At 44.5% G+C, this 25,769-nt stretch overlaps 1 protein-coding gene and 1 long non-coding RNA gene across 4 annotated transcripts in view; one reads left to right on the top strand and one right to left on the bottom strand.

The window, feature by feature from the left end:
- The window catches only part of UTP6 (UTP6 small subunit processome component), a 33,317-nt gene extending 22,368 nt beyond the window's left edge, over nucleotides 1-10,949 (bottom strand). The window contains exons 1-7 of the mRNA XM_084750429.1: nucleotides 10,720-10,949; nucleotides 9,063-9,147; nucleotides 7,336-7,377; nucleotides 7,061-7,153; nucleotides 4,290-4,337; nucleotides 3,621-3,684; nucleotides 1,656-1,774 (exon numbers count right to left, since the gene is read on the bottom strand). Coding sequence (XP_084606555.1) covers nucleotides 1,656-1,774; nucleotides 3,621-3,684; nucleotides 4,290-4,337; nucleotides 7,061-7,153; nucleotides 7,336-7,377; nucleotides 9,063-9,147; nucleotides 10,720-10,811 — 543 coding nt within the window. The 5' untranslated portion in view covers nucleotides 10,812-10,949. The remainder of the gene's footprint in view (nucleotides 1-1,655; nucleotides 1,775-3,620; nucleotides 3,685-4,289; nucleotides 4,338-7,060; nucleotides 7,154-7,335; nucleotides 7,378-9,062; nucleotides 9,148-10,719) is intronic.
- A 12,014-nt stretch (nucleotides 10,950-22,963) lies between these two features.
- Nucleotides 22,964-24,160, top strand: LOC311578318. Of its 3 annotated transcripts, none has more exons than XR_014772829.1 (2): nucleotides 22,964-23,185; nucleotides 23,547-24,160. It is a non-coding gene; the product is annotated as an uncharacterized lncRNA (long non-coding RNA). The 3 variants fall into 3 exon arrangements; XR_014772830.1 differs by having other exon boundaries at nucleotides 22,964-23,143; XR_014772831.1 differs by lacking the exon at nucleotides 22,964-23,185 and adding an exon at nucleotides 23,189-23,303.
- Nucleotides 24,161-25,769: the final 1,609 nt, after the last annotated feature.

A 25,769-nucleotide genomic window follows, 5' to 3' on the forward strand; every position in this document is an offset into this window, starting at 1 on the left:
TCAGGACAATAAAAAGACTGGTCTACTATTGAGTTCCAAGATGGCCAGGGCTATGTAGAGAGACCCTACATCAAAAATAAAATAATAATAATAATAATAAAGCTGGGCGTGGTGGTGCACGCCTTTAATCCCAGCACTCAGGAGGCAGTCTAGGACAGCCAAGGCTACACAGAGAAATCCTGTCTCAAAAAAACAAAAAATAAAATAAAATAAAAACTAAAAAACCATGCCAGCACTTGGGAGGTAAAGCAGGTGGATCTCTGAGTTCGAGGCCAGCCTGGTCTACAGAGTGGGTTCCAGGACAGCAAGGGCTACACAGAGAAGCCTTGTCACAAGAAAAAAGGAAAGAAAGAAAGAGAAACTAAGTGTAACAAAGACATTTAGTCTCCCAAAATAATAGCCACATGATGGATCACTAATCATACCAAGATCCAGCAAAGTATCAATGCATATACACATGGCTCCAAAATGTCAACCTTTTGCCTCCATGTGCACACTCATGCACATGAGCATGCACATACACACAACCAATAATTTCATTTTTAAAAATTAGTCATATTTGCCAGGCAGTGGTGGCACATACCTTAATGCCAGCACTTGGGAGGCAGAGGCAGGCAGATCTCTGAATTTAAGGCCAGCCTGGTCTACAGAGGGGGTTCTAGGCCAGCCAGGGCTATACAGAGAAACCGTGTCTGTCTCTCTGTCTCTCTGTCTCTCTCTGTCTGTCTGTCTGTCTCTCCCTCTCCCTCTCTCTCTCTCTCTCTCTCTCTCTCTCTGTCTCTCTCTCTCTCTCTCTCTCTCTCTCACACACACACACACACACACACACACACACACACACACAACTAACAAAAGTCATATTTGGCCTGGAGAAAGAGGGCTTGCCTGTTTAGGGTACCAGGTTGCAGAGAACCCAACCCAGCTTTGACTCCCAGCACCCACATGTCCGTAACTCCAGCTGCAAGGTATCTGACGCCATCTTCTGGTCTCTTCGGGCAGGGATGTAAGTGGTTCCCATGCTTATATGCAGGCAAAGCAGTCAGACACATAAACAGAATAGCAGAACATAGTGCCACATGCCTTTAATCCTAGCGCTTGGAAAGCAAAGGAAAGCTGATCTTTCTAAGTTTGAAACCAGCCTCGTCCGTACAGAAAATTCCAGGACAGCCAAGGCTACATACCAAGTCTCTACTTCAAAAAAGGGAAAAAAACTTTTAATTTAATTAACATGTTTCAGTGTTACTCTACTTGTTTTGTTTTTATTTAATTTAATTATAGCTATGTATATGGGTGTTTTGCCTCCATGTATGCCGGTGAACCACCTGGTGCTCTTGGAGGCAAAAACAGAGCACTAGATCCCCTGGAGTTACAGATGGTTGTGAGCCAACATAGTGCTGGTGGGAATTGAACCTGGATGCTCTGCAAAGGCAGCCAGTGCTGGTAACGGCTGCATCATCCCTCCAGCCCCTCTACTTTGTTTTTTAAAGTGGCAACAAAATTTTCAGAAACAATTAACCATGAGGAAAAAAAGTGCGCAGGAAGGGGAAGGTAACTTCATTTTAGGCAGCGTTTGTTCTCTACGTATCACAGAGCTATCACTCTCTCATTCTAAGGGCCACAGAGCTATGGCTCGCATTCTGTGTGCCAAAACTCACCTCTTGATAGAGCTTTGGGCACTCGGGGTGGAAGCGTAGAGCCCGAAGAAATAACTGCCTGGCACTTTCTGAAGACAAGCGATCTTCCATTTCCCATTTGGCTGCCATAATCCACAAAGCTATAGGAGAAAAAAAAAATCAGACTTAATTTCAGTAAATTAATCAATGCTCCAATTTTAATACTTAATGAATCATTTGTTAATCTTACCAAAAGAAAAAGAAGGAGTTTCTAATAGTAAGTTTGGCAACTCTATCTAAAGCTAGAAAAAGGGCTGGCAAGGAAGCGCAGCAGGGAAGGTGCTTGCCACCAGTCTAATGACCTGAGTTTGGTCTTCAGAACCCACATAGTTACAAGAGCTGATGTCCACAAATTTTCCTCTGAACTACACATAATGTGCCGTTGCATGTGCATACCCATGCATACACACACATGCTGACACATACCCAAAATAAATAATGTTATTTTTAAAAAGTTTTAATTAGAGAGGGCTGAGGAATAGCTCAGCGAGAGAACACTTGCCTAGACTGCACAAAGCCCTGAGTTTGGTCATAAGTACCGCAAAAAGCAAGACTGCTATTGGTAATCACATCTGTCCAGACTTTCTGAGAGGGTCACAAATGGTGTCAAGCCATTGCTTGTGGCTTTCTTGAGCATGTGACTCCTGAAATTTGGCAATCTCTTGTGCCCTTGGTTACCAAAGTGGTTACCAACTTATATAGTCCCTCCAGAAACATCAACTCAGGAATCACACTGATTCTAGGGACTACAGAGACAGCTACAAATTGCTAAGATCATTGGAGTCTTGTGTCATAGAAATTTCTGGTTGAGCCAGATACCATAAACACTTACTGGAGCACCTTCACTAGACAGCAGTGTGCCCCTTACCCACCACGCACAGGAGAATCTTTCTCTTATAAAACCCAAGCACAAAAGCTGGGCTGAAGTGGTGGTGCACACCATTAATCCCAGCACTTGGGAGGAAGAGGCAGGTGGATCTCTGAGTTCAAGGCGGCATGGTCTACAGAAGGAGTTCCAGGACAGCCAAGGCTACACAGAGAAACCTTATTTAAAAAAAAAAAAAAAAATCCCAAAAACAAAAACAAAAAAAACAACCAAACAAAAAATTAGCCAAAGTATATACATTGTGCCAGCCAACTTTGTAAATCTTAGTATTTTCTCCTTCTAACTTTTGGAATCACTCAGAACCTACTGCCTCCAAATAAAATGTTCCCCCACAGAACCAGCAAGCTTATTTTCCACCAGCTAAAAAGAAATACCATCCTTCCTGCCCACAAATGCAACACCTGGCACAGTGATAGATAAACTAAGACACAGCAAACTATCTAAGCTCAAGTCCTCCAAATATTTTCAAGGTTCATTGAGCACAGTAAATTCCTAAATGGCCTTGAGTTTGAATAAAATGTGTAAAAAAAAAAACTGTTTAGGATTTTAAGGCCAGGAGTGGTAGCGCACGCCTTTAATCCCAGCACTTGGAGGCAGAGGAAGGCAGATGTAGAACAGCCTGGTCTACAAAGTGAGTAGAGAACAGCCTGACTACACAGAGAAACCTTGTTTCAAAAAAAAATAAAAAGATTTTGATCCAAGAAGAGACTTGATACCCTATGAGCATATAAAGGGGGAGGAAGTCCCCCTCAGTCACAGTCATAGGGGAGAGGAGTAAGGGGAAAATGGGAGGGAGGGAGAGAGGAATGGGAGGATACAAGGGAAGGGATAACCATTGAGATATAATATGAATAAATTAATAAAAGAAAAGAAAAGAAAAAGAAAAATGTTAATCCCAGCACTCGGGAGGCAGAGGCAGGCGGATAGCTGTGAGTTCGAAGCCAGCCTGGTCTACAAAGCGAGTCCAGGACAGGCAAGGCTACATAGAGAAACCCTGTCTCGAAAAACCAAAAAAAGAAAAATGGCAAAAAAAAAAAAAAAAAGAAGAGATTTTGATATACCTGGCTTGTTTGAATGAATGGCGAGCATGGCCGAGAATATCTTGCTAAGATGAGCTTTAGTGCCCTGTAGAAGAGAAGGAAAACACTTTACATCCTGCATAGAAAAATCATTATTCATCTGAAAGCAATATATATCTCTTACTAACTATAAAATCCAATTGGAAGGTCAGCCATGGTGGTTCATGCCTTAAACACAGCACTTGGGAGGCAGAGGCAGCTGTAGCATTGTGAGTTCAAGGCCAGGCCTATCTACATAGCAAGTTCCAAGTCATTTGAGGCTACATAGTGAGACAAGACAGACAGGTCAGCTGGCACTACAGACAGACAGACAGACAGACAGACACACACACACACACACACACACACACACACACACAGATCTGCTATTGCTAGAAACTAACAACAAAAAGACACACTCACAGTTTTTTTTAACCTAAACTATTAAACATTAACTGAACAAATATGTATAAAATGACTTTCTTTTCAACTGATTTAGAATCATTCACATGGTCAGATATACAAATGTGACACTGAGACCCAGCTTCTGTCTCCCTGGGTTCTTTCTCCAATTGTTAGCCTCCTGAAAAACATAAAGTTCAGTAACACAGAATGCAATGTAAGGGGCAGATTACAGAAAGAGAAGAGGAAGCTACAAGTGGCTTTACTTACCCATTTCTTACAAAACACTATATAGGACAGCCAAAGCTGAACATCATCCTGCAAGAAAAGCAAGCACAGGATAAGCTGTGTGAATTTCACCTTTACATGGATTAATTCACTTCAGTGGAAACAGAGCCAGCGTGCCCCCCACTCTTCATCTATGAGCGTCCTCATCACTGAAGCTCAGATCTCTTTACCCATGAGAATTCAATCTAACTTTCAACTCCCAACGGCCATGTTCCAAGACAAAATTTGTAGCTAACTAATTTCCTTTTTTTTTTTTTTTTTTTTTTTAAATTCTTCCCTTTTGGTTTTTCCAGACAGAATTTCTCTGTGTAGCCTTGGCTGCTAGGCTGGCCTTGAACTCACAGAAACCTGCCTGCCTCTACCTCCCAAGTGCTCAGATTACAGGGATTATGAGAACACACCACCACACCCAGCTCTGGTGCAATTCTAAAAGCTTCTCAAACCAGGTAAGAACCACAAAACCTTACCTTCTCAGAAATCTAAAGCACTTAAAAAAAAAAAATAGACTTCTTTATTTTTTATTATGTACAGAGTGCTCTGCCTACATGTACATCTGCAAGCCAGAAGAAGGCCTCAGATCAAATGGTTTTAAGCCACCATGTGGTTGCTGAAAATTAAACTCAGGACCTCTGGAAGAACAGTCAGTGCTCTTAACCTCTGAGCCATCTCTCCAGCCCCCTCTAAAGCACTTTTCAGAAATACATCCGTCCCCATCAAAACTAAGCATCAACTCATTGAGGTGCTGCCCATCTCTAAGCCATCAGCCAACCATCTCCCTAGTGATTTTCTTTTTTTTTCCCCCTAAAGATTAATTTATTTATACCCAGGTATGGTGGCACCTGCCTTTAATCCCAGCACTCAGGGAGAAGAGACAGGCTGTGAGTTCGAAGCCAGCCTGGTCTACAAAGCGAATCCAGGACAGCCAAGATAACATAACGAAACCCTGTCCTGAAAAAAAAAAAAAAAAAAGACTAATGTATTTATTATGTATACAGTGTTCTGCCTGCATGCTAGAGCCAGAAGGGGACACCAGATCTCATTATAGATGGCTGTGAGCCACCATGTGGTTGCTGGGAATTGAACTCAGGTCCTTTGGAAGAACAGTCAGTGCTCTTAACCTCTGAGCCATCTCTCCAACCCCTCCCTGGTGATTTTCTTTACTGCCCTTTCCCTGACGGAGTCTCATGTAGCCCAAGCTAGACAGACCTTCTTTTTCACAAATACAGTATCTGGCACAGTAGCTAGTAATACATAAGTAGAGATGAAGTAAGAGTCAGGTAGTCAGCAGAAACCAGTGAGGTCAACTGTCTAAGCAGGGGATAACCTTGAACTTCTGACCCTCCTGCTTCCACCTTAACTCCAGTATTACAGGCTTGTGCCGCCACACCACATTTATGAGGTGCTAAGGACTGAACTCAGGGCTTTATGCATGCTAAGCAACCCCATCCTCACCCCCTTTTGCCCCCAAGTCTCACTATGTAACTCTGGCTGTCCTGAAATTCACTATGTACACCAGGCTAGCCTCAAACTCAGAAATCCACCTGCGTCTGCATCCTGAGTGCTAGAATTAAAAGTGTGCAGCACCATGTCCAGCTCTCTTTTGATTTTTTCAACCCCTGATAATGTATTAAATCCAGTGTTCAAGGTCAGCCTCAAGAGTAACAAGTAATGAGATGAACTTTTTTTAAAACTTTTTTAAAAATTTTTTTACGGCTCTCTTACCTCTCTCCCCGCCTCTACCTGCTCCTCCCTCTTCTTTTCTCTCTCTGGAGTACCCCTCCCCCCTTTCCTTCTCACCCCATGCTCACTTAATAAACCTCATATAATATTTAAAAAAAAATTTATTTATGTAGACAGTGTTCTGTCTGCAGGCCAGAAGAAGGCACCAGATCCCATTATAGATGGCTGTGAGCCACCATGTGGTTGCTGGGAATTGAACTCAGGACCTTTGGAAGAGCAGACAGCACTCTTAACCTCTGAGCCATCTCTCGAGCACTCACCCCCCCCTTTTTTTTTAATATTTCCTTATTTGTTTTATGTATATGAGCACTCTTTTTTTTTTTTTTAATGCACATCACAACAAGGATTCAGATTCCATTACAGATCATTGTGAGCCACAATGGGGTTATTGGGAATTGAATTCAGGACTTCTGGAAAAGCAGCCAGTGTACTTAACCACTGAACCATCTCTCCAGGCCAAGATGAACTTTCTTATTTTTGTTTTTGTTTTTCCAAATAGGGTTTCTGTGTTAGCCTTGGCTGTCCTGGACTCACTTTGTAGACCAGGCTAGCCTCAAACTCACAGCAATCCACCTGCCTCTGCCTCCTAAGTGCTGGGATTAAAGGTGTGCCACCACACCTGGCAAGATAAACTTTCTTAAAGGTTTAGGTGGCACAATCCCTGTTTCAAGGCACTGGAGAGATGGCTCAGAGGTTAAGAGGACCGTCAGCTCTTCCAAAGGTGATAAGCTCAATTCCCAGCAACCACATGGTGGCTCACAGCCATCTATAGTGAGATCTGGTGCCCTCTTCTAGCACACATGCAGGCAGAATGCTGAATACATAATAAATAAATCTTAAAAATAACAAAACTTTTTTTTAATCCATTTCAAGTAATGGTACCATCATGGAAATAAGTATGGAAAACTGGAGCAGAACAGAGAGAACACGGCACTTAGACAGCTAAGCATCCACCTAACTCACAGTGTGCACACTGTATACCGTCAGGGCTCCAGCATGCACTGATCACTTACTTTCCACTTTGCTGAAGCTCGACCGAAGACGCCTTGTACCCGATGTACAATAGAATATTCAATCTCATCCTTCTTAAATGAATATTTAATTCTCTAAAAGAGACAAAAAGAAAGCCTCAGCCATCTCACTCATGCACAAGAGCACTCGCAAGTGCTCACTCTCAGCACCAGCAAAAAACAACTCAGGCAATGACAAGCATGCACTTTGGCCACAGCACTGGTGAGCAACAGTCAGTGTCTCCCCAACATGAAACCAACCTAAAAAGTTAACTTACTGCTCTTCTCCTCTGGATCAGCTCCAAAAGATTAATTTCATACTGTGGGGAAATACAGAGAGAGAGGCATGAAAAGCTTAACCTTTTAAAGACAGGAAATGCATAAAAATTTACCAACACGAACTCAAAGATCATTTGTTATCAATAGGCAGAATTCACAATAAATTTCTAGAACTCACTGAAAATTCATTTTAGCTCCATAAAACCTACAAGTATATACAGTAGCAATAAAAGGCTTATAGAACCAAGCAGTGGTGGCGCACGCCTTTAATCCCAGCACTCAGGAGGCAGAGGCAGGTGGATCGCTGTGAGTTCCAGGCCAGCCTGGTCTACAAAGTGAGTCCAGGACGGCCAGGGCTACACAGAGAAACCCTGTCTCCAAGGACCAAAAAAAGAAGAAGAAGAAGGAGAAAGAGAAGGAGAAGAAGGAGGAGGAGGAGAAGAAGAAATAAGGAAAAAAAACCTGTTTTATAAAGTATACAAACAAGAGCTCAGACCCAATTATGATTCCTGAAGGAAAAAATAAAATGAAAAAATTGGTTTATGAAATAAGAAGACCCCATGTAGCTACCACAGTTATATCAAAGCTTATACTCTGTACGTGTTTCAAATCATCACAAATAAAATATTAGAAATAAGACAGGAGCTGTGGCACACACCTGGAGCCCCAGCCCTCAGGGAGGCTGGGAGTCAGTGTATTTTTTTGCCTGCATGCCTGTGCACTATGTACATGCAGTACCCATAGAAGCCAGTAGAGGGCATCAGATCCCGCGGGAACCACAGTGACAGACAGCTGCAAGCCACCGTGTGGCTGGGAACCAAACCCAGGTCCTCTGGATGAGCAGCAGTGCTCTTAGACAACTAAGCCATCTCCACAGCCTCATGGCACGGGCTTTTCCCTGACACTCGGGAACATGAGATGAGATGTGTGACTGGTATAAAGCCAGCCCGTGCTACACAGTGCGATCCTGTCTCAAAAAGTAAGGGTTAGCGGGACAGCAAGATGGATCAGCAGGTAAAGGCTCATCCAGAGGACACCACATGCCACATTGTACACACAAACGAAATGCTTTTGTCTCTCTGGTTCTGAATCTTTTAGTTTTTGTTTGTTTGTTTTTGTTTTTGTTTTTTTTCGAGACAGGGTTTCTCTGTGTAGCCTTGGCTGTCTTAGACTCACTTTGTAGACCAGGCTGGCCTCGAACTCAGTGACCCGCCTGCCTCTGCCTCCCGAGTGCTGGGATTACCTGGTTCTGAATCTTATATAGTAGCTGTTCTCCCTCACTTCACAAGTCATCGTGTGTGTGTGTGTGTGTGTCAAATCTTCCCGTCACTCTCCTGCCAATGTAGAAGATGGAAGAACCTTGGAGCATACCTCCCTGCAAGTTGACAGTGCTAAGCAAGCACCGTGCAGACCGTCCAACGGTTTGCTGTTGTCCAGTTCCCACGCCTCTACCTTGCCCACTCCCAAAAGGCAAGCCTCCTGCTAAAATCCCAATACATAACCACATCCCTGATCTAGTGACTCAGCAGGAAAAAAGAGTTCACTCTGACAAGGACTACATCTTAGTGGGTAATAAATACCACTCTACATGATTGTCTCTGATCTTAATAAAAAAATTGTTTTAAAGTGTGTGCAATCACATAACTCTAGAAATCTGTAGAAAACTGTGAAGCTCATCACTGTCTGACTTAAAATTCCTGAGGGACTAAAAAAGCCAATCACTCACTTGAACATAGCTGATAAAATCTTCCTTGAGTAGGGTTCTCCGATGTATTTTGTACTCTAGGTCAGACGCCTTCTTGATGATAGCCCTGTGGACAGAGCCGATTACACGGTGACATTTCTTTCTAAAGTTAGATGGGAACTTAAGACTTTTTTTATTCTGGACATACTGAAAACACAAATTTAACAGCAACACCTATTTCCTGAATCCAGTAATCTTCCACAGGCAAGTGCTGTTAGGGACACCCAGATGTATCTGTACACTTTTGGGAAAAGTCACCTGAGTTGCCAGGGCGGGTGTCATTCCCACCAGCAAAGTGAGTAAGGTCTAATGTACATTACTTATACATACCATTATAAAGGCGTCTTCTCCAACTCTCAGTTACTTTTGGGACTTTTTTTTTCCCCCTTGTGCACACCCTAGAATCAAACCCAGGGCCTTGTGCTAACTAATCAAGCACCCCGCACTGCTCTTAGCTGCATCCTCAACCCTCAAAGCTTAGGTTTTCTTTCTTTTAATTTTGTTTTGTTTTGTGTTTTGTTTTTTGGCTTTGTTTTAGTTTTGTTTTGAGACTGGGGTTTCTCTGTGTAGCTTTGGCTCTCCTGGAACTCTCTCTGTAGACCAGACTGGCCTAGAACTCAGAGATCAGTCTGCCTCTACCTCCCCAGTGCTGGGATTAAAAGTATGTGCCACCACTGGCCAGGTAAGCGTTAGCTGGGCTTTTGATAACCAAATCTCTACCCTAAAATCGTAGTCTCTATATTTTCAGTATGAAAATCTTCCCCCCCCCCCCCCGAGACAGGGTCTCTCTTGTAGTCCTGGTCAACCTGGACTTGCTTTGTAGACCAGGCTGGCTTTGAACTCACAGAGATCCACCTGCCTCTACCTCCCCAGTGCTGGGATTACAGGTGTGCGCCACTGCGACCCGCTGAAAATTCTTAAAAACCTAACCTATCTTTATCTAAAAAGCTTTATTACTACAAAACATTTATAGTAGAAGACAGCCCATCCTTAGTTAAGGAGTGAACACACGTGTGTTTTAGGACAATTGGTTACAGAATATTCAGGGCAATATTTAAGAACGGAAACACATTCTGTACTTTCTAAGAGTCCCCTCTTCGTTTCCTAAAGTTTACTCTGAGTAACCGAAAATCCCATGGCTGCACTTCATCCGGAGTCATGGCAAAGTGAACTGTCTCAGAAAATCATTAAAAGTCCTTGATTTTAACAAATTACAGAACGCCAACTACATGCCGGTTGCGGTGGCAAGGCTCTAAAGAAAGCATACGAAGCGAATTAAATGGTCTCCACCCTGCAGATTTAGTTAGGAAGTCCTACCCACTCTCCCTGGGCTTCCACAGCGCTGGACTCCAATCTCTAAAAGTTGTACACCCCAAACTTTTTAAACCATAACCAATTTTTGTTTGTTTTTATCTTAACCAGCCATTCACGTTGCCAGGAAGTCCTTGATGGGCTGGAATCCCAGCTCTGTCACCGCTATGGCCCCAAGACCCTGTGCACTGAATGACTCTCGGTATGACTGATGGGTAGGCAGTGTCGCCCAGCGATGGGTGACAGCTGAATTCCGACCGTCGGACACACACGCCGCCCCAGCTCCCCTCTGCCCTCCCCAGCCCCTCCCCTTCCCGGGTCCTCTCACTTAATTTCCGCGTGACTGAAGAGTCCGATGCGCTCCAGCTGTTCCAACTCTGGGATTCGATCTTCGATGCGTTCCTGAATTATCTCCGCCATGAGGCTGGAACTTCACAAGCCGCGCGGGGCGGCCGACACGCGAAAGAAGCGCCCACCTCTCAGCCTTCAGGCTAAAAGCTTAGTGACCATCTGAACGTGCTTCGTAGGTCCCGCCTTTTCCGCTTCCGCCATTGGGAACGTCCTCTTCCTTATCGGAGCCTCTGTCGCCTCCCTGTGGTTGACTGTAGGATTGCAGCGAGGACCCCTTCCGGTCCGGGACGCAACTCGTACGGGAGGGGGCGGAGCGGGGTTGTGGGCGGGGCCAAGTACTCGTGCCACGGAGACCGGAACAGGCTCCTCCGGGATTACCTGAGAGGAGCCCTGAGGTCGGATTCCTACTGAACTTCATCTGTGTTCATGGTGCTCCCGTGACCGAGAACCTAAAAACTAAAAATTGTAATTGAAGATGATATTGTTAATTATGCAAATTTGATGAGGCTCTAACACGGAGCACGAGCCTCCCCAGTCTTAGCGTCTGTAAAACCAGTGTGGTGACAGTGGATTTTCTTTCTTTTTTTTTTTTTTAAGATTTATTCATTATGTATACAGTGTTCTTCTTGCATGTGAACCAGATCTCAGTATAGATGGTTGTGAGCCACCATGTGGTTGCTGGGAATTGAACTCAGGACCTCTCTCAGGACCTCTGGGAGGGCAGTCAGTGTTCTTAACCACTGAGCCATCTCTCCAGCCCGTAACAGTGGATTTTCATGTGGCAATTAAAGACTCTGATTGGAGCCAGGCGTGGTGGCGCACGCCTTTAATCCCAGCACTCGGGAGGCAGAGACAGGCGGATCACTGTAAATTCGAGGCCAGCCTGGTCTACAAAGGGAGTCCAGGACAGCCAAGGCTACACAGAGAAACCCTGTCTCAAAAATAAAAAATAAAGACTCTGATTGGGTTTAAGATGGTGAAAGGTTTTTTTCATTTAAATAATTAGCCATCGAGCCGGGCGTGGTGGCACACACATTTAATCCCAGCACTCCGAAAGCAGAGGCAGGCGGATCGCTGTGAGTTCGAGGCCAGCCTGGTCTATAAAACGAGTCCAGACAGCCAAGGCTACACAGAGAAACCCTGTCCCGAAAAAATGAAAAAGAGTCTAGTACAGCCAAGGCTACACAGAAAAACCCTGTCTCAAAAAATAAATAAACCAAAAAATAAAATAAGAAATAAATACCTTGACTTACATAGACAAACTATTTCAAAATATTAGGCACTGGGTAGATAGCAGAAACTGTTATTTGTTTTAGAAGACAGGACTTTGATGATGAAATGTTTGAAAGTCGGTAAAATAAATCAGTATTTACACAGATCTTCCTTACAGCTTTGTCCAAGCAAATTTAACTATATATGTGTTTTGGTTTTTTTCTGAGACAGGGTTTCTCTGTGTAGCCTTGGCTGTCCTGGACTCACTTTGTAGACCAGGCTGGCCTCGAACTCACAGTGATCCACCTGGCTCTGCATCCCAAGTGCTGGGACTAAAGGTGTGCGCCACCACGCCCTGCGCAAATTAAAATTTCTAATAGAACCCAACTTGAAAGCAATATTACTGGCTTAATTACGACAACATCTAAAAGTCTCTGTGGTTTGGTTCTCTTTTAGGTCCTAGAAGAGGATAAAACGCGAAAGCAGGGCTTCTTGCTTGACCTGTTGTTACAACACTGGCGCCATCACCTTGGTCCTTCGTGTAATTTATGAAAGAGCTAGACTTAGCAGCTGCCCGGATGCGCCCAGGTCCTTGCTGCCCCTTTCTCTCTATCTCACCTCTCTGTCCCACTGGGGTCAGAACTGAGACAGGTTGATGTGGGTTTCATCACTTCTCAGCCCTTTCAGGGCTAAGATCTGAGAAGTAGAAGGAAACCACGTAAGCAATTTAAAGATACAATTTCTTTGTACTAGAAAGTAAGACTTAGGAGTAGCCAGAATAGAGATGAGGGTGAACAGCAAGCCCAGCAGGGACAGGGAGTCCCCAACACTCAGGGGCAGAGAAATGCCCAGCTTGGAATAGACCAACAAATAAATTCACAAGTGCAAGGCATTTACACATTTCGTTAAGTACAAGGAAGTCAACAAGCGGTGACAGATTGTTCTTGTTTTGGTTTGGTTTGGTGTTTTTTTTGTTTTTGTTTTTTTAAGATTTATTTATTATAGCCGGGCATGGTTGCGCACGCCTATAATCCCAGCACTTGGGAGACAGAGGCAGGTGGATCACTGTGAGTTCGAGGCCAGCCTGGTCTACAAAGCAGGTCCAGGACAGCCAAGGCTACACAGAGAAACCTTGTCTCAAAAAAAAAAAAAGATGTATTTATTATTATGAATACATTGCTCTGTCGGCATGTACACCTACAGGCCAGAAGAAGGCACCATATCACATTATATGATGGTTATGAGCCACTGTGTGGTTGCTGGGAATTGAACTTAGGACCTTTGGAAGAGCAGCCAGTGCTCTTAACCTCTGAGCCATCTCTCCAGCCCACTATGTCGTATTTATCCTGCCGCTATTACTATAGAATTACTTTAATAAAAATGGCAAAATCTCCTTTTCACCCCCTCCTCACTCTGTGCGAAATCCTACCAACATTCTCTAAGACCTTTAGGTGTCAAATCACCTAATCACGTCCCATAAATGTTTTATCTATTTGGCCAGCTCTGGTAGCCACACCTTTAATCCCAGCAGCTGGAAGGCAGAAATAGGTAGCCTCTTTTTTTTTTTCTTTTTTAAGATTTATTGACTTTAATCCCAGCACTCGGGAGGCAGAAGTGGGCGGATCGCTGTGAGTTCGAGGCCAGCCTGGTCTACAAAGTGAGTCCAGGACAGCCAAGGCTAACACAGAGAGACTCTGTCTCGAAAAACCAAAAAAAAAAAAAAAAAAGATTTATTGATTTATTGTGAGCCAGCAGACCAGAAGATGGCGTTGGATCTTATTATAGAAGTTTGTGAGCCACCATGTGGTTTCTGGGAATTGAACTCAGGACCTTTGAAAGAACAGCCAGTGCTCTTAACCTCTCCAGCCTTTGTTTTGGTTTGGTTTGGTTTTTTGATTTTTCAAGATAGAGTTTCTCTGTGTTAGCCTTGGCTGTCCTGGACTTGCTTTGTAGACCAAGCTGGCCTTGAACTCACAATGATCCACCTGCCTCTGCCTCCTGAGTGCTGGGATTAAAGGCCTCTGCCACCACACCAGTACTTTTTTTCTTTTCTTTTCTTTTCTTTTTTTTTCTTTTTTTTTAGACACGGTTTCTCTGTGTAGCCTTGGCTGTCCTAGACTTACTTTGTAGACCAAGCTGGCCTTGAAATCACAGTGATCCACCTGGCTCTGCATCCCAAGTGCTGGGACTAAAGGTGTGCACCACCACGCCTTGCGCAAATTAAAATTTCTAATAGAACCCAACTTGAAAGCAATATTACTGGCTTAATTACGACAACATCTAAAAGTCTCTGTGGTTTGGTTCTCTTTTAGGTCCTAGAAGAGGATAAAACGCGAAAGAAAGCAGGGCTTCTTGCTTGACCTGTTGTTACAACACTGGCGCCATCACCTTGGTCCTTCGTGTAATTTATGAAAGAGCTAGACTTAGCAGCTGCCCGGATGCGCCCAGGTCCTTGCTGCCCCTTTCTTTCTATCTCACCTCTCTGTCCCACTGGGGTCAGAACTGAGACAGGTTGATGTGGGTTTCATCACTTCTCAGCCCCTTCAGCGCTAAGATCTGAGAAGTAGAAGGAAACCACGTAAGCAATTTAAAGATACAATTTCTTTGTACTAGAAAGTAAGACTTAGGAGTAGCCAGAATAGAGATGAGGGTGAACAGCAAGCCCAGCAGGGACAGGGAGTCCCCAACACTCAGGGGCAGAGAAATGCCCAGCTTGGAATAGACCAACAAATAAATTCACAAGTGCAAGGCATTTACACATTTCGTTAAGTACAAGGAAGTCAACAAGCGGTGACAGATTGTTCTTGTTTTGGTTTGGTTTGGTTATTTTTGTTTTTGTTTTTTTAAGATTTATTTATTATAGCCGGGCATGGTTGCGCACACCTATAATCCCAGCACTTGGGAGACAGAGGCAGGTGGATCACTGTGAGTTCGAGGCCAGCCTGGTCTACAAAGCAGGTCCAGGACAGCCAAGGCTACACAGAGAAACCTTGTCTCAAAAAAAAAAAAAAAGATGTATTTATTATTATAAATACATTGCTCTGTCAGCATGTACACCTACAGGCCAGAAGAAGGCACCATATCACATTATAGATGGCTGTGAGCCATCATGTGGTTGCTGGGAATTGAACTCAGGACCTTTGGAAGAGCAGCCAGTGCTCTTAACCTCTGAGCCATCTCTCCAGCCCACTATGTCGTATTTATCCTGCCGCTATTACTATAGAATTACTTTAATAAAAATGGCAAAATCTCCTTTTCACCCCTTCCTCACTCTGTGGGAAATCCTACCAACATTCTCTAAGACCTTTAGGTGTCAAATCACCTAATCACGTCCCATAAATGTTTTATCTATTTGGCCAGCTCTGGTAGCCACACCTTTAATCCCAGCAGCTGGAAAGCAGAAATAGGTAGCCTCTTTTTTTTTTTTTTTTTCTTTTTTAAGATTTATTGACTTTAATCCCAGCACTCGGGAGGCAGAGGTGGGCGGATCGCTGTGAGTTCGAGGCCAGCCTGGTCTACAAAGTGAGTCCAGGACAGCCAAGGCTAACACAGAGAGACCCTGTCTCGAAAAACCAAAAAAAAAAAAAAAAAAAAAAAAAGATTTATTGATTTATTGTGAGCCAGCAGACCAGAAGATGGTGCTGGATCTTATTATAGAAGGTTGTGAGCCACCATGTGGTTTCTGGGAATTGAACTCAGGACCTTTGAAAGAACAGCCGGTGCTCTTAACCTCTCCAGCCTTTGTTTTGGTTTGGTTTGGTTTTTTGATTTTTCAAGATAGAGTTTCTCTGTGTTAGCCTTGGCTGTCCTGGACTTGCTTTGTAGACCAAGCTGGCCTTGAACTCACAATGATCCACCTGCCTCTGCCTCCTGAGTGCTGGGATTAAAGGCCTCTGCCACCACACCAGTACTTTTTTTCTTTTCTTTTCTTTTCTTTTTTTTTCTTTTTTTTTAGACACGGTTTCTCTGTGTAGCCTTGGCTGTCCTAGACTTACTTTGTAGACCAAGCTGGCCTTGAAATCACAGCGATCCACCTGCGTCTGCCTCCCTGGTGCTGGGATTAAAGGCATGCACCAACATGCTGGGCCACAGGTGGCCTCTTATTTGTTTGGAGTTTTGTTTTATGTTTTTGAAACAAGAGTCTCTATATGCATCCCAGGCTTTCTGGGAACTTACTCTGTAAACCAGGCTGGCCTCAAATTTAGAGATCCATCTGCCTCTGCCTCCTGAGTGCTGGGATTACAGACATGCACCTTCACACACACACACCCCCTCTCAAATATCCTAAGAAAGTTAAAATCACCTACTGAGGACTGAGAGGGACATCTAGATCAGTGTGATGGAGTTAGAATACAGAAAGCCCTGAGTTCAATCCCCAGGACCTCCCCCCCCCAAAAAAGAAGGGAATAAGAAAAAAACATATCAGCCTTCTTCTCTAAAACATTTTGTTTTTGTTTGTTTTTTAATTTTATTTTATTAATTTATTCTTATTACATCTCAATGGTTATCCCATCCCTTGTATCCTCCCATTCCTCCCTCCCTCCCATTTTCCCCTTACTCCCCTCCCCATGACTGTGACTGAGGGGGACCTCCTCCCCCTTTATATGCTCATAGGGTATCAAGTCTCCTCTTATTCTAAAACATTTAAGAAACACTTACATGAGCCAGGCATGGTGGCACACGCCTTTAATCCAGCACTCGGGAGGCAGAGGCAGGCGGATCACTGTGAGTTCGAGGCCAGCCTGGTCTACAAAGTGAGTCCAGGATGGCCAAGGCTCCACAGAGAAACCCTGTCTCGAAAAACCAAACCAAACAAAACCAAACCAAACAAAACAAAAAACCCACTTACATGAGGGCAGGAGAGGTGGCTCACAGGTTAAGAACACAGACTGCTCCTCCAGAGGTCCTGAGTTCAATTCCCAGCAACCACATGGTAGCTCACAACCATCTATAATGTGATCTGACTCCCTCTTCTGGCCTGCAGGTGTACAGCAGGCAGAGCACTGTATGCATGATGACAAATGAGTAAGTCTTTTTGAGAATTTGCATGAGCTGTGCACTCTATTTCATATAACTTGCTATCATAGCCAAGACTGAGCTTGTTCTGATCCTTCTGCCTCTGTCTTCCAAGTGCTGGGACTACAGGCGACCACGGTTTGCTTTTTTCTTTTTGATGTATATGAATGTTTTGCACACATCTATGTATGTGCGCCACTCACGTGCCTAATGATGCCCGAGGAAGTCAGAGGGAGGCGGCAGACAGCGTGGAACTAGAGTCACTGATGTTGTGGGCTACCTTGGGGCAAGTGCTCTGCAAGAATAGCAAGTACTCGGCTCTTAGCCGAGCTGAGCCATCTCTCCGGCTCCCGGCGGGCTTGGCTTTTCTAAGTAGTTGTTTTGTTTGCTTTTAATCCTTTGTGTGTGGTGTGTGTTTGTGTGTGTGAGTGTGTGGAGCCATGGGACTTCAGCTATTGGTTCCTACTTTCCACCTTCCTCCAGTTGCTGCCTGAACCCAGCTATCTGGCCCTTGAGGTCAGGGACTCTCCTCTGTCCACTCGTGTAGAAGTTGGATTGCGGGCGGGTGCTTTGCATGAATTCTAGGGATTTCCGTTTCCGGGCAGTCAAACTCAAGTCCTCGTGCTTGTATGATAAGCACATTACCTACACAACCAGCTCCCAAATCCAGTGCTTATTTTTTGTTGTTGTTTTTTGTTTTGTTGTTGTTGTTGTTTTGTTTTTCAAGACAGGGTTTTTCTCTGTGTAGCCTTGGCTGTCCTGGACTCACTTTGTAGAACTCACAGCGATCCACCTGCCTCTGCCTCCCGAGTGCTGGGATTATAGGCGTGCGCCACCACGCCTGGCGGCAGTGCTTATTTTTTAAATTATTTATTTATTTATTTATTTATTATACAGTGCTCTGGCTGCAGGCCAGAAGAAAGCATCAGATCACATTATAGATGGTTGTGAGCCACCATGTGGTTGCTGGGAATTGAACTCAGGACCTCTGGAGGAGCAGTCAGTGCCCTTAACCGCTGAGCCATCTCTCCAGCCCCTCCAGTGCTTATTTTAATATAGCTTTTCATGATCCACACCCCGTGCTCTGATTACCAAGAAAGAGCGATGCCGGAAAGATACTGCTGCTCATCAGCCGTAGCCCTCGAGGAACAGTTGGTCCCATTTTGGTCCTGATTGAGCCCGTGTGGGAAAACAGCAAACAGCCATCAGCTAAGGTCCCGGACAATCTCATAAGGAGCCCACCAGAGGCTGAAATATCTCTTCTTGCGTTGAAAGCGCTTGAATGCCAACTTTAAAGTAAAGTTGAACTTTTCCTTGGAATGGTCACTTGTGCATCTGAAGACGAGCTCGGTGGCTCTGAATAGCGAAGAAAGAACGCTAGCCTACCCTGTTATTATTTGAAAAAGGAAAATGCCTAATTTCAGACACAAAGAGAGGCAGAGCACCTGGAATCCCATCCCCCCACTCCACACTTTGTTCAAAATCCCCCTGCCTGCTTCCCCCACACACAGAGGCCTGATAGACTTCAAAGTTAGGCAGAAGCGATAGACACAGCCGGGCCTTTGATCGCTAAGAACTTCAGAGCCCTAGGTTTGATTCCAAAGTGAACATCTGCACTTTTCAAATCTCCCACATCATCTAGCAAGCGTGGAAAACAAAAGCGTCCAAGTTTTGGATGACATATGTTACATGCATTAAAAAACTTGGAACGAGCAACATTTCATTTCTTTTTCTATTATCTCTAGCTCCCTTTGCTCCTCCAACTACTCTGGGTAGTAAATTACTCCTGGCACTCAGCCTTTGTCAGCTTGCCAGAATTCAACTGGAACAGGTTTTTACAACCCAGCTAATAAGGCCTGGAAATTAGGAGGTAAGTATGTATAATGGCAGTAATGGGCCGGTTTTTAACTGCAGGAGCACAGCGTGACAATGTGAGGTTCTCGTAGATTCTACTTCTTAACTTTTTTTTTTTTACCCTCTAATGAAATCTTCACATTCTTAAGTTACTGTAGTTCAAAGCACATGTAAGTAGAAAGGTCTTCTCTTAATTGGAAAAACATTAGTTTTGTGTCTCTTTTCTGTAGTTGAAGTTATGCTTTTGTAAACTCAAAAATAATCAATCAATAAATAAAAGGAGCAGGAGCAGGTGAGGAAAGGAAGAGCAAGAATGTGGCAGTTTGGGTAAACAACCTAACTATTAAAACTAGCTGCCATCTTTGAAAACCATATTCCAGAAAGACAGCCTTCTAGACCTAGCAATTGTCTGTGCGTGAATGAATGCAACCCTAGCAAAGCTATGCCTGATTAGTTACAGCTATTTTTTCCCCCAACCTACCCCGTTGTAGTCAAAATTATGTCCTATCCTTTTAAATCCTTTTTGGACAAAACTCTCACGAAACCAAAGTGCGTATCACATTGCTTTTTATCATTGAAAAGACCTTGGGAAGCAGTATGCTTTTCTGGAGGCCTCGCTGTTGCACCTGCTCCCACTCACGACTTACAAGGACAAGGAAAATTCTTTTACCTTCCTCTCATCCTGCTTCCCAATTAGACCCGCTCTGATTGGCCTCACTACCACATGCTCAGTCAGAAAACACTGGTGTAGTTTACAGTTTGCGGCCTCTGTGTGTGTGTGCGTGTGTGCGTGCGTGTACCTATCTGTCTATCTGTCCATCTGTCTCTCCATCTCTCTCTGTCTGTCTGTCTGTATATACTAAAATAATGTGGCTCTGCCCCCAAATGTCAGCCAAAAAAAAAAAAAAGAAAAAGAAAAGAAACTAGAAAAACAAGTTAGCTTTGTTACCTCTTTCATGACCCCAGGGTCATTTGTCCTTTTGTAATATAATATTACATACATAGTGGTGCGTATAACGATAGTGTTGATAATTTACATCCATTTTATAGCCTGCATGTTAGTCTTTGATGATTTACCCATTTTTGTTTTTTCATTATTTTTATGCATATTTATTGTTGTTTGGGTTTTTTTTGTTTTGGTTTTTTTTTTTTTGAGACAGGGTTTCTCTGTCTAGCCCTTGCTCTCCTGTTACTCACTCTGTAGACCAAGCAGGACTCAAACTCTGAGATCTGCCCGCCTCTGTCTTCTAAGTGCTGGGATTAAAGGTGTGTGCCACAACCCCCAGCTAAGTATTTAATTGCTATTAGAATTACATTGAATTTTTTTGTTTTTGTTTTTTTGTTTTTCGAGACAGGGTTTCTCTGTGTAGCCCTGGCTGTCCTGGACTCACTTTGTAGACCAGGCTGGCCTCGAACTCACAGCAATCCACCTACCTTTGCCTCCCGAGTGCTGGGATTAAAGGCGTGCGCCACCACGCCGGCTTTGTTTTTGTTTTTCCAGACAGGGTTTCTCTGTGTAGCCTTGGCTGTCCTGGACTAAGTTTTGTAGACCAGGCTGGCCTCGAACTCACAGTGATCTGCCTGTCTCTGCCTCCCTAGTGCTGGGACTAAAGGCATGCACTACCACGCCCAACCATAATTTTTTTTAATTTATGTATTTTATTCCGATTTATTTATGTTTTTATGTGTATGAGTACTTTGTCTGCATTTACATCAGTACGCCAGAAGAGGGCATCAGACAGTTGCGAGCTGTCATGTGGGTGCTGGAAATTGAACTCAGGGCCTTTGGAAGAGCAGTGAGTGAGTGCTTTTAACCACTGAGCCGTCTCTCCAGCCCCAGGATCGTAATTTTAAGGACAGCCTCAACTACACAGAAAGGCTCAGCATCAAAAACAACAACAGAATAGAAGAGCCACAACAATGAAAAGAACGGAGAGTGTGTGAATATACATATACTATGAAATAGAAATGTTAACCTTTAACATTTAACATTGTTAAAGTTTTCAAAAAATTAAATTTTTAAAAAATAAAAAAAAAATGTTTTCAATAGCAAATCGAAGAGCAATGTGTTGTACAATCTACTTTAGGAGTATCTGGGAGATGTTTAAACAAAATAAATAAAAGCAGGCTAAGCCTGGCGTGGTGACTCAGTGGGTAAAGGCACTGGCTGCTCAGCCTGGCCACCTGAATTTGATCCCTGGACCCACATAAAAGTGGGAGAAAAGAATGAACTGCAGCCAGGTGGTGGTGGTGGCAGCAGCGGCAGCGCCTGCCCTTAATCCCAGCACCTGGGAGGCAGAGGCAGCCGGAGCTCTGTGAGTTCAAGGCCAACCTGGTCTACAGAGTGAGTTCCAGAACAGCCAGAGCTGTTAGACAGAGAAACCCTGTCTTGAAGAAACCAAAAAAGAAAAAAGAATAAACCCCACAAAGTTGCCCTCTGACCGCCACAGGAGTGCTACACACACATATCATGCAATCCCACATACAACAAACAAGTAGAATTTCACTGGTAAATAAATCTTGGAGGATTGCTCCCCAGACCATTCATATTCCTTATCAAGGGAACTGTGTAGCTGATATGAATAATATAATAAAGGCATATTGGTTTTGTAATTTCTGTTTAAGGAAAACATTTTAAGCCGGGCGTGGTGGCACACATCTTTAATCCCAGTACTCAGGAGCCAAAGGCAGGCAGATCACTGTTAGTTTGAGGCCAGCCTGGTCTACAAAGCAAGTCTAGGCCAGCCAGGGCTACACAGAGAAACCCTGTCTCAAATAACCAAAAAAGAAGGAAAGAAAGGCCAGGCGTGGTGGTGCACACCTGTAATCTCAGCACTCGGGAGGCAAAGGCAGGTGGATCGCTGTGAGTTCCAGGCCAGCTTGGTCTACAAAGCGAGTCCAGGACAGCCAAGCTAATACAGAGAGACCCTGTCTCAAAAAACCAAAAACAAAAACAAAAACAAGAAGGAAAGAAAGAAACAAAAAAAGCTTCAAAATTAAGCTAAGGTTCAAATCCCATGTTCAGTATAATTTTAGGCTTAGCTACAATATTAAAGGGCAGTTTATACTCTATGTGAATTTCTCTCTGATAATTCACAGCAAATAACCTCAGCGTTTCTTCTAGACATTGTTAGCTGTAATTGTCAAGATCCCTTCTGCCTAGAGAAACTCAAGATTCATTTTTTTCATAGGAGAAACACTTTTTGTAAGGTGAAACGCGATTCTCATAATAACAAGTAATGCCCCTCTGGAAGATTCTGTCTCTATTTGTTCCCCATCTCACCCTAAGCCTCTACAACCTGGGAACTGTCCAGGTACAAATTAACATTTTAAAAGACCTCCAATTGTTCACACAAGCAGCTCTATTATCGGTCGCTCTTTTACAACTTTGCTCAGCTCGAAAACCCCTCACTCAAATTGGATCGCCTCCGCTGCAGCTCTTCAACACACAGGTATTGTGGACCAGAGGCCGCTCTTTTGACTACAAACTGCCTTATTCATTTAGAATAACTTTATTCATGGGGTTCGTTGGACGGCCAGTCTGTCCCCATCACGGGCATCACAAAGCATTTTGCCTACCTTGTCATGAATTCTTAAGCAGCTGTGTGTCGCTACCCTCATTTAACAGAGAAGCAAGCCAGGCTCTCAATGAAGTCACTTGGCCAAGATCACACAGCTAGTAAGCTGGGAGCTTGCTGGGAAATTTAAGACCTGGAGAAACAAAGGTGACTAACGGTTCCTTTCAACAGTTTTTGTTTTGTTTATTTGTTTTTTGTTTGTTGTTACATTCATCTTAAAAGCCAAGGAGCGTTCTAAGGTTGTGAAAAAACAAAAAACAAACAAACAAACAAAAAAAACCCAGCATTCCCTGCGGGCTTGCATCCCTCTCTCACACTTGAACTTCACTGAGCGAGCCTATGGAACTTCTCCAGCTATTTCTGCTGATTTTCCCACCAAATTTATAGATGCTCCTTAAAACCAACGCGTGGCACCTCGACGTTGCCCAAATACCACCCTCCCGAGAGCCTCCTCGCTTCTTTTCTATCCCTGTCAGGATTCCTCTTGCAGTTGCCCACGTTGCCGGCTCTGTTCTGGGCCCGGCTTTTCCGTCGAGAACCATCCCCCGCTGTGGCTCACTGGGGTCCGAATACACACTCCCTGCAGTGGGTACGGAGCCAGGACTGAGAGACGAACCCGGGTAGCGGCTGCAGAGCCCGCACTCGCCCTCCTCCTGCCTGCGGCTGGCTGGCTTTTCCCAGCCGTTTGAGGGTGGGGCGAGAGAAGGACAAGCCGGGGCAGCGCTCAAGGCTGAGGGCTGGGTGAGTGATCCCGCTCAGAAGCGAGACTCTCAGCCGGGCCAGGTGGGAGAGGTGAAGTCTGATGTGAGGATGGGGGGATTGGTCCTTCGTGTGGAGAGGGTTCCAGGTCTGGTGTGAGGCTGGGGAGAGAGAGACCTACGGTGGGGATGAGAGATCTGAGGTGATGGGGCGAGAGGGATCCTTGTCTGAAGGGAAAGTCCTGGGGAGGATGGATCTGAGGGTCTTAAGCGATGGTCTGGATAAGGCTAGAATTGGGAGAGGGAACAGGTCTGAGGTGAGGTGGGAGCGGGAGCAGAAGACTTCGGGTGGAGTCGGGAGAGTGTAGTCTTAGTTTAGCTAGGCGTCCAGCCTGGGGGGGGGGGCGGAACGGGGGGGGGGGACTGACACTTCCCTCCTGCGGCAGGCGCCGCCTTACGGAAGTCTCCCGCTAGCCCCAGACCACGGACTGCGCCCGGACTACAGGGTCGGGCCTCAAGCTCCCGGCCGGGCCCATCCCGATGGTCTGTCTCCGAGCGGCGGGGGGTCCGCGCCAGCAGCTCCTGCCCAACCGCAGAGCACCTCTGCCCACAGGCGGATCGGCCTCTACGGCCACAGGTTCCTTGTGAAAGTAGGGCCAGGTCGGGGCCCTGGGCGGCACCAGGGCGGCAGGCTTCCTAGACGCCCGCCCCTGCGGGGGCTCCGAGCTGGGGATAGCACCCCCTGCCGCTTCCTCTAGGACAGATGGGGGCCGCACCTTCCCACTCCCCAAGTCCCCTCCACCAACCCCTCCACTCTCCATCCCTGATCTTCCTTATAAAGTCTCCATCAATGCGATGGGGTTCAAGACTGCAGGGAAACTTCCTCTATCTTTACGGAGACCAGCCGGAGTCGGCTTCCCACTAACTGTGGTATTTTCTTATTGGTCCCTCGCCAGTTCTGCCCTTCATTCATCTTTCCCCACCCTCTCCAAATGTCAACTCGCTCGCAAGCTAAATAAAATTTTAATTTACATTATTATGAATTCAAAGTTACTATTCACAGACGGTGTGTGTATTTCCTTTATCAAACTTATATTTCCCCCGGGATCAGTTATTGCAATTTTTAGTTTCTTAAGCTTTGTTTACCCTCAAAAGCTCTGTTAGAACTGTAAATATTCACAATGCCTTCGTAATATGATATTAATTGTTGAATACTAAGCCAGTTGCACAACTGTTGTTCTGGGATTTCTCTTCACTGTTATCCTGGGACTTCCCTTCTTGTGTGAGTCCCTTGTATTCTGGATTCTGTATTTATTTTAGTCTTTTATTTTAGTAAAACACATCCTCCAGTAAGTTTCTGGAAAGGGGTAAGTTGATAAAAAAAAAATTTCAAGATCTTTATTTGAACACCTCACTTGATTAATGTCATAATTTTATCTGAGTATATAATTCTAAATTGGAAATTACTTTTCTCTAAGTCTGTAAATCATGTCCCACCTTCCAGTATAACTGCTAAACAATATACATTTGTGAGGACCTGGTTTCATTGGTTTTTTTTGTTTTGTTTTGGGTTTTGTTTGTTTGTTTTCAAGACAGGGTTTCTCTGTGTAGCCTTGGCTGTCCTAGACTTGCTTTGTAGACCAGACTGGCCTGGAACTCACAGGGATCTGCCTGCCTCTGCCTCCTGAGTGCTGAGATTAAAGGCGTGTGCCACCACCACTCCCTGCTCTGGTTGCATTGTTAATTCTAGAAACTTCTATCTTTGATGGTTTTTTTGTTTTGATTTTTTGTTTGTTTGTTTTGTTATTTTGAGACAGGGTTTCTCTGTGTAACCTTAGCTGTCCCAGACTGGCCTCAAACTCACAGAGATTCCCTCTGCCTCTGATTCTCCAAGTGCCAGGATTACAGGTGTGGTCACCAGGTGTAGTTTTCTTTGAAATTCTGAAAATGCCGGAAGACATACCTGGTTGTACATCTTTCATTCAGCTACATAGTCAGGCTCAGTTTAAGAACTTTTAGGTTACAGGCCTTTAATCCTAGCATTCAGGGAGGCAGAGGCAGGCAGATATCTGAGTTCGAGGCCAGCCTGGTCTACAGAATGAGTTCCAGGACAGCCAGGGCTACACAGAGAAACCCAGTCTGGGGAGGGAGGGAAACAGAAAAAAAAAAAGAAAAGAAAACACATCACAAATAACTGATTTATTCTTGAGGAGTCTACCAAGGAAAAATTTAGCATATATTTTGTTGTTGTTATTGTTGTTGTTTAAGGCAGGCTCTCACTATTACAGCCCAGGCTGGTTTTGAACTGGCAGCGATCTTCTTGCCTCAGCTTCCTGGGATTACAGATGTGCACCATTACAGATGTGTACTGCCCTATCAAGTCTTCTTGTCAGTAGAAGCAGTAATCTCACTTTTTTTTTCTTGTTCATTTGTTGTTTTGTTTTGTTTTGTTTTCCAAGACAGGGTTTCTCTGTGTAGCCTTTGCTTTCCTGGACTTCCTTTGTAGACCAGACTGCCCTCAAACTCACAGCGATTCGCCTGCCTCTGCCTCCTGAGTGCTGGGATTAAAGGTGTGTGCCACCATGTCCGGCCTTTGTTTTGTTTTCTTAAGATTTATTTATTCATGAGGCCAGGTGTGGTGGCCCATGCCTTTAATCCCAGCACTCAGG

Source organism: Acomys minous (assembly GCF_964271855.1).
Source record: "Acomys minous genome assembly, chromosome: 12".
In the NCBI taxonomy this organism is placed as follows: domain Eukaryota; kingdom Metazoa; phylum Chordata; class Mammalia; order Rodentia; family Muridae; genus Acomys; species Acomys minous.